Source organism: Centruroides vittatus, unplaced genomic scaffold, assembly GCF_030686945.1.
Source record: "Centruroides vittatus isolate TY-2023 unplaced genomic scaffold, ASM3068694v2 contig_1032, whole genome shotgun sequence".
Classification (NCBI taxonomy): domain Eukaryota; kingdom Metazoa; phylum Arthropoda; class Arachnida; order Scorpiones; family Buthidae; genus Centruroides; species Centruroides vittatus.
This window is the reverse complement of record NW_027120670.1, coordinates 426,527-439,835: the sequence shown is the minus strand read 5'-3', so window position 1 is coordinate 439,835 and position 13,309 is coordinate 426,527. Positions and strand designations below refer to the sequence as shown.

Genomic DNA, 13,309 nt, shown 5'->3' with positions numbered 1-13,309 from the left:
TATTAATTTTTTTGTTATATAATGATATCTTACCTGACTGTACTGATTATTCATAACTACCTCTTGCTGCTGCCTTTCTTGAAGGGCAACAACACTAGCTGTTGCTGTTGCTGTAGCTGTTGCTGCTGCAGCAACCAAAGCGGCAGCACTAAGAGCATTGTGAGGATTTTGAAAATCTCCATTTCCTCCTGCATTTGGCATTGCACCACCCATGCCATTCCCAACATTTGAAGGATTTGGTCCATACCTGAAATTAATTAACATAAATTAATATTGTCTTAATTTAAATAATATAAAATAAAATTTATGATAAAAATAAACTGCAAAATAAGCATTTTCTCTTCTACATTAAATTCAAAATAATAAAATCTATTAAACTTGTGCTCAGTTTAACTAAACATCTGTTATATGAGTAGATAGCAAATAAACAACTGCATAAATATTTAAATAGTAGGAGAATTAAATGTTGTGCAAATTATTTTATAAATAATATAAGCATAAAAATATGTTTTTAATTAGTATTTTGAATCTAAATAAAAATTAACCTTTAATAAATCTTACATTAAAAAAATTATCAATCAAAGTTTAATTAATAATCCTAAAATCTAGTTTCCTTTAATTACAACAAAATAACCATTTTCTTTAAGACAGAAACATCAAAAATATTTTTGGTATTTCATTAATATATAAAATTTGGTATTTTTCATAGCAGACCATCATCACTCATAGAGGATTCTTGTAATAAAAGGATTGCCCCCTCTTCTATGAAAGATTAGATGCCTAAGCTTCATTTTTCACTATACATCACCAAAAATGCACTGCCCCATAGATAGTTCTGACATTCCTTACAAAAATTCCAGTAAATAAATCCTTCCTAAGAAAGTGATTGAGCTATATTTTTTTCTATAAATTTTTTCCAAAAATTGTGTATCCCCTGTACAAAAGTAATTTTGTTTAAGCAAGCGAGCAATCGATTAATAAAATATAAGAAATATTTCATTCGGGTACATTATGTCTATGTTTCTTTATTTATATAACACATTAAAACTAATATTTCATTTAATTTTATTTTTAAAGCAAGCTAATTAAATCTGGAAAATTATGTATTATTTTTCTATTTTATTCATTTGATATATAAAATATAAAAAAATAGTAATAAATTAACATAAATTTCAATGTAATTATCAATTAAAGTTAATGTTCTTAAAAGCAACTTTAAAATTCTTAAATATTAAAAAAATCATTTTTAATGCTGAATCAAGGTAACTCGACTTTAATATTAAGAAGTTGCAACTTTATTTAACAATACGAAAATCAATTTGACAATAATTAATCTTAATTGCACTAAAATTCTAAATATTAAAGAAGACAAGCATTCAATATGGAGAAAGTGATCGAAAGAAATCAAATGGAACATAATAAATTCAAGAAAAGCTTTTAGCTAATGATAAAACCAAAATATTCTATTAGTTCAGATAAACAAAACTTCAAATTAGCTAAAAGGTTATATTATTAAAATTTAATTTTTCAAAGCTAGACCATTATAAAGATTCCCAATATTTAAATAATAAATACATAATGACATTTAAAATAAAAGAAGTTTATACATTAAATACTAGTTAATATTCAATAACTTTATTATTGTAAAAATAATTTTTAGCAATTGATACAGACTTATTAAGTTTTATATAGTAATATTGTAAGATATCTAAAGAGTATAGTAGTTTTTCTTTAAAAATGTTTTAGAAATCTTATATCATGCTTATAACGATACAAATCCTTTATAAATAGTCGAATTATAAAATCATCATCATATCTTACAACACGTATAAGTTATACGATCCGAAAATAGCATTACCATTGTAAAAAAGCAGAGCAGTATATAATTATAATTCAGCAAAACAGATGGAAGATAAACAAGGACACAAGTAAAATGATTAAACACATACAACTAAGCAAAGGAAAATAAATATGTACGACAAATAATTAAATTAATCATTTATAGCAATAAAATAAACGAAGTTCAGCTTAAATGGCAAAAGTCAGAGACAAACGCACATTTCGTAAGACAACGGTCTATAAAATGGGCTAAAAACACTTCAAAATTTATTGCCAGAATATAAAGGTATTCTCTTATTGATTTGTTTCATGCAGTTTAGATTAATTTTGTTTTTATACAACAACAAAAAGAGTGAAAACGAGATATTTATAACAACAAAATAAACTGGCAAACAGCATATATAATAATAATATTTGACGCTAAGCACTTGTTTTGTCATCTTTTGTCAGATGATGAAACGAGTGCTTATAAACTAGACCCTAACAGAATCTAGTTATTCCATAACCGATTTGATTTATCCAGGTTCTGATGGTTTTTGTCCGCACATATCATCACGCGCAAAGATTACACCACATCAGATTGAGACAATCAAACTGAGGATTCTTTGCTTCTTCGGTTACCCGACAATGTCATTTTTTGCTTCGAAACTTCTGGCATATACAAAATTTTCTGTCGTCAACTTATTTTATCCAGTTTTAGATTCATTTTGTTTGTATCTAACAGAATAAGGCGAAAACTAATAAGAGTAGCACATGATTAACTCTTCATAGATTTATTACAGAAAATCACCAATTTTGATATCATTAATGTGGAATCACTCCCAAAAAATAACGTATAAATTTATTAATTTGAATAAAAATAAGGCACAAAAATTCATTTTGTAATTTGAAAGAACACAACAAACAGACGACAAAAATATTACTTGGCGTCGTCTGCCTACGACCACCGCGCTAAGCCTAACGTGGAAAAAAGTAAATGCCATTTCTAACGCCTTTACGAATAAATTACAACCTTTTAAGCTTTTAATATTTATTATTGTTGGTCTTTTATTATTTTTAACCACCTCTCACCTACCTACACTCCACGGTAACTAAGGTAAGACCCCTATTTCCCTCCATTAGCGCACTTTTTTTAATACCCGAGGGCCTAACCCGGCCTGGGTGACGTCATTTCCGGCGGGAGATGTACGACGTTTGGCTTGGTCTCTTTTATCTTCCTTTTATAAAAATTATTTATATAATAATAAACTTTACTTTTCCTTTTCTTCCATTTTACCAAAAAAGATGACTGATGGTGCAAGAAAGAAGAGCATGCGCCGCTTATACCGAATAATTTGCGCATATGCAAATATAAATTGTGTCGTCGCCATCGTCGCCATTTACCATTCGTTTAAAAATGTTTAAATCGACAGTTTAAAATTATCATCGTTTACAACGTTAAGATTATTTTTTAATATTTTTTTTATTTTTAGTGTTATTAATATTATCGTTATTACTTTCGTATTTTTAAGAGAATTTATCACCATGTTTTTCTTTCTCTCTCTGCTCGCCACCGCAGTGACGTCATCCAACTGCATGACGCAGTCTCGACGTCATTGCAGACGGAAGAGCAGGCTCGTTACTTATTCTGCACTCGACTGGAGAATAAAAGATAAAGATAGGAAAACAGAATATAGAAAAATAAAAGAAATACAAAAAACGAAAAAAGAAATTTTGACGTATTCCTAAAGGAAATAAATGCCGAAGATTGGATTATTTTACTTTATTTTTTCCTCTCTCTCTTTTTGTTAACTACGCAGTCGCTGTTATGCTAATAACAAATTTGCTTCTGTTTTCCTATTTACGTAAATATTAAATTGTTTTATAATATAAAATACTCTAAAATTCCTTTAAAATAATTTAAAGTATTAATAGCTATACAAGAATGCTTACAAAATTAAATAAAATGTTTTAATTCTAATCCGCCATGACAGTTAAAGGCAATTTGACTTGCTTTATCATGGAGTCGTCTTAAATTATTTTTTTTTATTTAAAACATTTTTTAAGTTTAGTGTCACACGAAAAGAGATAATGTACACAATAAATTGTTTTTTAATTAAACTGAGACAAATTTTCGTATTGCGCGCGAGAATTAAGTTTTGGAAATTGAAATAGTAATTTCGAATTTTAATTTTTTGTTTTATTTTTTTAGATTAAAATAATTAAATTTAAAGTAAAATTTTCCTAGTTCATAGTAAGTATACAGTGATTAACGGGTGATAAAGTTCTAGTCTGGAAGTGATCGCGTACGTCACGTTACGTAATCACTCGTTTTCGAAAGTTCGAACCACGATTCTGGCACGATGCCGAACTTTCTCTCATGTGTTAACTACATAATAATTTTTCCACCCTTTTATCCTGAATGGGCAATGGTTTAACACGAGAATTTTCTGTTATCCAGACTAGAACTTGGTTTTGATGTTAAACTGCTCTTACCCATTATATCCGGGTGTCGGTTGTCTTTGATTAATCCCCTGTTGACTATATCCTTTCGGACCAGTCCCAGTCTGGTACGGTTGTTGAGCCGTTGATGTGTATGGGGTGGGTGCCATGCTGGTGCTACTACCCGTTCCTCCAAAAGACGAATGGACTGTGGGTCCGCTCTGAGTACTGCTAGACACTCCCCAAACTGTTGTCACCACAGAAAGTTGCTGTTGAGCCGTCTGATGATTCGGTGTCGGTGGTCCTGGCTGTTGCGATTGCTGCCATCCCAACGGTGCCATGGGATCACTAAAACAGGTATAACTGAAGGGGAAGAGAAAAAATATATCTTCCCTCAATAAAAACAGCTCGACATTATAACACACATTCCCAAGCAGCAGTTTTCATCAATAATTAAATTGTTTACTGTACACATATTATGCAAAGATACCAGGAAAAAAATACGTAAATTTTCGCTTAGAACGACGGGATAGTTTAAGTATTTGCTTGGCAAATTGCCTATGAGATGTCATTTTAAATTGTCACAGCGTTGCAAAACGTTATATACCTTTAAACACCAATAAAATTACCACCAAAAAAAAATTAATTTATACGATTTAACTAAACATTAAGCATTATTTAATTACTTAAAATTTTAACTATTACTTTCCTTGAGAAAATAAATTTTAAGCGATTTAAACGCATTAAAAATCTTTCGTTTTATAACTAAACTTAAAGAATTTTTCCCTCTAAACAGGAAAATCTAGTATAGCTGAAACTCTGTAAAACGATACATCATTGTTTCTAAATTAAAAAAATAATAAAAATAAATATGATAATATTCGCATTACATAATAACCTACGTAATATTATAAAAGTTAAAATAATTAATTATATTTCACACATCATCATATACCGTATAATGATTATTTTTAAAATAATCCCTAGCTTAATTAATTTTAAAAGATTTATTATAGATTCACGCTTTCCTATAACGCGAGGGGAAATTTAGGGATTTTTCCAGATTTTAACTAGTTAATAAGCATTTTTCTTGTACTTAAAAAAAGAGTGTTAGCGAGTGAGAGGGTGAAAGTAAATTAATTCGTTCTACCATTCACAGATGTCAGCACTACTTTCCAGGAAAACTCATCAAAGCTTTTCCCTGAGTATCACCTTGAGTTGTTGATTGAAGTAGGGGAAAAGGGGGAGTGATAGAAATACAAACAACTCGTCCGTTCCACATCAAGCCACCTGAGCTTTACTACCATCCTTTAACATAACAAGGAAACGAATCCATTCGTTTAATTAGCAAAAATTTCCTTATTCCAAGAGGAAATTTTACATTAAGCGAGGAGGGAAAAATAAAACTTGGAGATTTTTTAATTCCCTAAAATCTAGTTTCGAATACTTTTATTTTATTTTATTTTTTTACACTTTTATTCGATACGCGAATTTAGGTTGGAGCCATTAGCATCTTGATTATTAGCATTAAACAAATAGTTTAATAAACATTAACGTTGAGTAACACGCGAACGACAGGAAGTTGAGGTTAAATCGTCGACCTCCCCCCTACTTTACGGGCTATAAAATTACATTCGTTGCAACCCCCTCTCATCTTTGATACTCTTAGTGGCATACAAAAACGAGAGAAAAACTGTTTACAATTTGCTCAAATTGTTTATAAGATACGAAATTTTCCCTCCGAAATGGGGATAGGAAAAAGTGAGGAGATATCCCCGTACACGTGACAGAAAAATCGACCTTGGTAGCTCAGCCGTCTCCGTTACCATGACAACCGGCTTCCGGGAAACGGGGAGGGAGAAGATGTGGGAAAACGGGTGGGATTTTTTTTCTCCTCCTTCTCCTCTGCTCTGTCCCTCTCCGTGCAACCGGGGTTGAGGGGATGTTTCAATAGCTCCGGGGCGAGAAACAACAGAACCGACATCGCCACTTCTACCAGTCTGGGACGATCCTTGTGTCTCCTAGACCCTATTTCTCACGGGGCCTCCCCCTAAAGTAGGGAGCGTCCTGTGGAGGGGGTGGAACAGGAAGTCGTATTTTTAGAAAAACCCGGGATGATGGGGAACATATGGAAAAAGTCGCTCGAATAATTTCGATCCCAATCCCGAAAAATTTGCATTTAATGAAGGAAACTCCGACACGACACACCCTCGCGTAAAGATGAGGCGAAGTTATTAAAGCTTTCGTGACGTCAACGATTAACTCGGGGACTCTCTCTCTCTCTCTCTCTCTCTGTCATTCTTTCTTCCCCCTCGTCGAATCGGAAACCGTGCAATTCTTTCACAGATTCGAGGTTTCGTTCTCGGAACCACTTTTGCCACAAGTGGATCAACCCCATTATCTAAGAAGGGTGGAGAAATCCGAGATATAAAGTTACTTAAGTCGATTGTTGAGATTACTAAATAAAAATTCCACTAAATGGCAGCATCGTATGACTGAATTATTCATCTGAATCTGGATTTAAAAATCTGTTTTGTTCTCTTCCGCGCATTTTATCAACTCCCAAATTTCTTTCTAGCAATGGCGTGTTAATGTTCTCCTCTTCTAAAACTTAAAAAATATTTTCAAATATTTTATAAAATTCTAAAAAACACTTTATATAGTCTTGCTTATTTAATTTTTTAAATAAAATTTAGGATAATCAGACTTTGTTGCTCAATTGTGCATTAAGATTGTGTTTATTTAATTGTACGTCAGGTTTTTTTTACATTTTAGTGTAAATAATCTTATTTAACAGCCTAGATTTATATAAATCCAAGTAAAAGGCTTTAAAATATTTTTAAAAAGCCTTACTACCCCACATGGTGGATATTAATGCCCTAATACATCACCTGAATCAATAGTATAGAAATAGCTAAGTACGAAAAAAATAGGAACCAGGCAGAAAAAATTTAAATATTTTTAAAAATCTTTCCATTAGTAAAATTACTTCAATTTAAAAAAGAATTATAAAAAAAAATTATTTAAAAAACAATTAAAAATTTCAGTTTGCCTCCGCAGCGCCATCTTGTTACAGTTTTAATAACTAATTTGAAGTAGGTACTGTACTCTGGTTGCTTTAAAGATAAAAATAAAATAAAAAATCATAACCTCGGAACGAATATTTTATGCCTTAGATTTAAACAGGATAATTCAATTTAATAAAATGGGAAAGAACGGATGATGAAAAAGAACTATTACTGTTCCATTTCTATTTTATTCACCTCACTGATACAAAGGCGATGATTGTACAATTGTATGCTCCGTTTCTGTACACACATTCAATAAATGGTCGATGAGGCAGCAATAAAAGCAAATGTTAGTCGAAAAATGAGAGAAAGACCGCTCGACTAAGTTGATAGAAACTGGAAAGACGATGGTTACGAAGGAGACATTCTCTTGAGATTCACGCTATTGGAAAGGGACGAAATACGTAAAGGAAAGAAAGGAATAAAAAAAGGGAGGGAGACTCGGCTAGCGAGAAGAGAGAAGGGGGCAAAACTTATTTCCGGCCAGACAAAAGGAAGAGCAGAAAGCACAGCATCCTACCGATCGATAACATCTAATTGTACGCTGGCTCCATCTAACGGTTTCCAAATAAACTAAAGTATCTCATCGATTTTAAAACCATTCTTTAATCATAAATAACCCGTCTGCTCCGCTAAAACTAAATTTTAAAAAATGTTGAATTAATATATGTATTAAAATTTCCTTAAAATGCTCACGCTAAGCAAAAATAACGAAAAAAATTAATTAATGACATGGCGCCATCTATTAGTGACGACCGAGACATAATTTATAACTTTTTTTTTGGTTATTAAGTTTTATCTTAATAGATTAATGGAAGATTTTTAAAACTTGTGCAAAATTTATTTTTTATTAAAAAAATATATATTATATTAATTTATAAGGAATTTAAGCTTTCGACCAGTTTAAAATAATGTAAAAAATTGCGCCATCTATTAGTAAAATTAAAAATCTTTTTAAGAATAAATTATTTTTAAAAGTAATTGACAGATTAGTAATACATTACACTGCAAAGGGGGAGAAAAAATTTAATTTAAATTTTTCCCCTATAGTTCCTCATTTGTATCATATATTTTATCGAAAATTTCTATCAATACATTAACTTATCGATGAGGAAGGAAGGAAGGAAGGAAGGAAATGGTGTTTATAATCGGAGGAGGGGAGAGAGAAAAAAATTAAAAGATGACCTTATATAGTACACCGAACGTAAATCGGGTCAAATTAACCATACAGATAAGGAAAAATTCGGTTTAAAACCATAAATTGACGATAAAATATTTAGTTTAATGATCTGCAATGTTTAGCAAACACCAGAGAGAAAAAATGAGGGGAGAAAAAACACCCCATTTCGATATAGAAGAAATTTCTATTGTGAGTAATAGCAATGTTTCAATTGAGAAATCACCCCGAGTGTGGTCGGAGGAACATTTCTTTAAAAGTATTTTTTTCTTCTTCTTCTTCTTCTTCCCCCTCAGGTTTATTTGTATAGTTTCTACTCTACGTGTCCCAACCCAGAACTGACACTTTCTGAAAAGAACTGCAGGAAATAGAGGAGGCCCTTAAGGCTATCGACACTTCCCTTTGCGGTAACACTCGAAAGGCTAAAAAGAGAGGAGGGAGGGAAGAAAAAAAATCCACCATCACCTCCTCCTCCACCTCCTCCCTTGTAAAATGCTTATGGGAGAGTTACTAGGCCTCATATTCCTCTGGTACTACTTTCAACAGCGTAGTCACAGATGAGCAAATTGCCAGAGGCGAATTGACACACACACAATCCAGAATATGACCCTGTCTGGTTGCCATAACAACAGAATCTCAAGCGACCTTGAGCATGATCTCTCCATTTTGTCTCAAGTTACATTTATTGATAAGTTTCGGTATAAAACTGTGTCGCCGATTGTTCTGTTTTACTTTACTTCCAAACAACGATAGGATTCTTTTTTCTTCTGCGGATCAACAGTTAAATAGACGAATAGAAAAATGAGAGATTCTTTACGCATTTTTCTATAAAAATAGGATCAATTTTTCTCCTATCTTTAATTACTAAACTAAGCGCGGCTCTAATGAAACTTTTCGGGAACAGCAGGAACATTTCGCAAGCAACACAGCCTTTTTCTCTTCATAAAATGGAGAAATTTTCCCACGCCGGTGTACAATACCGTCACGACTTTCATCTGACGTCACATTTACTCCAACAACCCTTTGTGCCCCACTATCGCGGGGTACAGAATATGGAGCGTGTACGTAGGTGACGTCATGATAGCGAGGTCGATTCTTGTTTACGGAGCACCGGAATTAAATTCCGAACATTCGGGGGTGCGAAGCTTTAAATTTTCAAAAATCTTAAAGCGGAAGTCAAGAACCGTGCAAGGTCGAGTGAACGATCCTTCAGGTAATGCCCCGGAGGAACTAGAGAAGAAAAAAAACTTAAAGCGGATTTAGTCAATCACGTGATTCTACAAAAGGACACGACAGGTTACTGGGCGATATTCCGCAAACATATAAAACAACAACAAAAATAATACTAAGAATAATTTACGATATTCACACAAGAAAATCAGATTTTTAAATAAAATATTTAATCTTCTACAAGATTTTACCTAACTCAGTTAAAAATAAACTGAATATTCTCACATGGCGTACGGGTTAAGGCTAGTTTACTGTGTTACAACCATTTAAAAAAATGATGCCGAAAGTTCGAATTGTTCTTAATTAATTCTAAAAAAAATCGCTTAATTTTCTCATCGTAATAGAAGAAGAGTTGAAAATTTGCAGAAATATTATTATTAACAACATATACAACGTCCCGATTCAATTAGAATTTCCAAATGATATTTATTCGGCTATATTAAGGCTAATTTAATAATTACGTATGAAACAATTTGGCTAGAAGTAGGCGGTTAGGTGTGCCAACTCGTGATAAGTTTACTAATCAGAGATAAATTAAATTTTTAATTTAAATTTGGAATATTCTGGAAGAAAAGATCGGCACTCGAACCCGCAACTCCCGCTTGCCGAGCAGATGCGTTGTCAGTTACGTCACCCGAGCCTATTATTCTAAAACGAGAATAAGTCCCGATTTTTCTGATATACGTGAAAAAGTTCGAGTTTAGTTCTTGATAAAAACTTAATATCAAGAATATCTCGATTCGTTCTCGGCTTAAAGAATATCCATTTCTTTAATTACTTCGAAAAATATCCATATTAATCTCTAGTTTCTAGAGTAGATCTTTTCCTAGTTTCAATGAAATTAGATTCTAGATCTTACTTTCTAGAATTTAATTTTTAAGTCTCAGATTCAAGAAATCCAGAACCATTTACATTTCCCCCCTCAAGAATATTCAGATTCATCTTTAATTCTTCAAGAAAAGTTTACTCTTTCTTATATTCCAGACGAATCTAGAAAATCCAAACTCACTCTAAGCTCAAGAAAACTTCATGAAAAATCTAAGTTCAAAGTTTCTTCAGGAAATCGAGATTCATTTTTTAAAATAGATAATCGAATTTTTCAATAAATTAAGCCAAAAATTGATTTACTTTACTAATTATTCTTGCGCCAAAGAGGATGTTAAAGGTGGTTCCATTTTTCTGTACATTTAATCAATTTAAAATTCTCTCAAATATTTTAGGACATAAATTCGAATCTTGAATTAAATAAAAATTAAAATTTAACTGGAAATTATCGAATTAAACTCACTCATTCATCGATTGTCGCATGATTCGAACTCGCTAGACAAAGCGCTGAAATCTTGAATTTCGAAACAAAATTCTATAACGCCCGCATTTTTAATCTATAACAGTATATCACTAACACGAAGAAAATGATCTGCGAAGTAAAAAAATACCGAGTAGAGATAATAATCGCTAACAGATGATACAGCAATCTATAAGACTGTAGACGACAAAATGCCAATAATTGTTATTTTTCACGTTACGTTCTTTATTCTAAGCAATAATTTTATTAAAAAAATAATTATTATTTCTAAAAAATGATTAGAATTTCTTTATAAAATTTAAATATTCTAATTTTATTTCCAAAAGCACACCCTTAACGCGGAGTTCAACCTTTAACATAAATAAAAAGTCAATTGGTTACAGCGAGCTTTTGTAAATTTACAAGTAAAATTGGATAATTAATTTACCTCTGAGGCGGAAGGTTCTTCTGGAGAGGTTGATACATCGCACCTGTCTGTTTATTAGGACTTTCTCCACCCGTGCGGCACTTCTGATGCCGCAGTAGAAGCAAACGGCCTAACTCTTCACACCAAACCGAAAGTAAAGCTGTAAGAAGAGAGGGAGGGAGAAAGGGGGAAAAAAGAAAATCAAAATTATTATCCTCAAATATGTTATCGTCCTATTTCTTTCCAACTGTTCACTCTCTAACAACGACTTTAACCGGGGGATCAGTTTTTATTCAATAGAGATCTACAGTAGTGAAGTGCTGGCACTCGGTTGAGTTACAATCCCAGACAAAAAGCAGGGATCGTTTTAAAGCTGTAGAAAACCATCCATTGGATTGAGTTCTGTTTACATCAGAGAATTCTTTCAGATCCTCTGCGGCTTCGGTTGAGAAAAAGTAAAATACTTTAGGCTCAAAGGGACTTTTCCTGGCAACAGTAACAGAGAATTGAAGTTACATTTTTGTCTGCCATATAAATGTTATACCTATATTTACCCTTCATAAATGAAGACCTTGTGAACTTGTGATAAAAATCGCTTGATAACTATGGAAATTTGATAAGGTTTTTTTTTCCTTATTTTATTATTAATTGGTTTAAAATAATAGCGCCGATACTCTAAAACCATTTTCACACTCTAAAAACCACAGACTTATATAATTAGTTTCTCACCGATTCTTCCTGTAGGAAAAACTAGTTTTTTGTTTTATTTTTTAATTTCCTAGACTGGTAAGAATTTAGTAGCTTTATTACTTATTTTGGAGGAAAATTTATAAATTTTTTCCAATCTTTAGAAGTTTTTTTAAAAGTAATTTAATGGATGACAACCTGTTTTAAAAAAACTGCTCGATTTACCCGAACAATAATCTACAATAGGTAACATAACTTAGGGCCTCACGTTTCTGAATCTGTCATTATTTTGTACAGACGGAGCAGCTATCGAATTAAAGTTTCTGTTTTAGGGTGGCCCAGAAGTCAATTAACCACTGTGACGACTAAGCATTTTAATTTCGACAGGGTAGCCCAAATGTCAAATATTTGAACAAAGGTGGCAATTTAATATTTACGTGGCTAATTAACTTTTGGGCTACCCTACAGATTAAAAAATACGATTAAGAGTAATTTATTTACAGGGTGGCCCAAGTCAGTTAACAATCGTAAAGTACTCATTCTTACTCAAATACTTGATCACGTTTCCACATACAGTACAGTACAAGAGCACCTGGGTAATTTTTGAGCCACACGTTATTATCCAGACTAAATGTTGTTATATTATCTAAAACACACACATACACACACATATATATACATATATTATTTTATCTAGAAAGATATGAAAATATTATCATCTACTTCAAACCTGATTATATTTAATAATAAAAAAAATTTAAAAAGTATATATATTATATCAGGATGACGAAACGTTTTAAAAAGATATGCAAAACTCAACACCTGTCGAACATCTGTGCTAGAACAAATGATTAGAAAATAAATAAATATAAAGTAAAATATAATATAGAAAAAACTGTTACGTTTTCTTTTCGATTTTTAGTATTTGTTCATGTTATAAATTGAAGTGTAGCATGACTGTAGACTTAATGAGTGCGGTCTACAGGTTATCGATTGTACAGAAAACTCGCACCTGCTTTACAGTAAAGCAATATCAAAAGAAAAAGATCCCATTAAATAAACGATGAATATTTATTAAAACTTTTCTGAATTAGAAACAATTCCAAGAAAGTAAAAATGTTGTTTTAACTGGAAAATATACGATAACCGTGCGAACTAAAACACCCGCGAGAATA

The 13,309-nt window shown here is 32.0% G+C and overlaps 1 protein-coding gene across 1 annotated transcript in view; it reads right to left on the bottom strand.

The window, feature by feature from the left end:
* Nucleotides 1-13,309, bottom strand: part of LOC136968101 (zinc finger MIZ domain-containing protein 1-like) — a 96,055-nt gene that overhangs the window by 22,002 nt on the left and 60,744 nt on the right. The window contains 3 exon segments of the mRNA XM_067262056.1: nt 34-247; nt 4,315-4,623; nt 11,469-11,607. Coding sequence (XP_067118157.1) covers nt 34-247; nt 4,315-4,623; nt 11,469-11,607 — 662 coding nt within the window.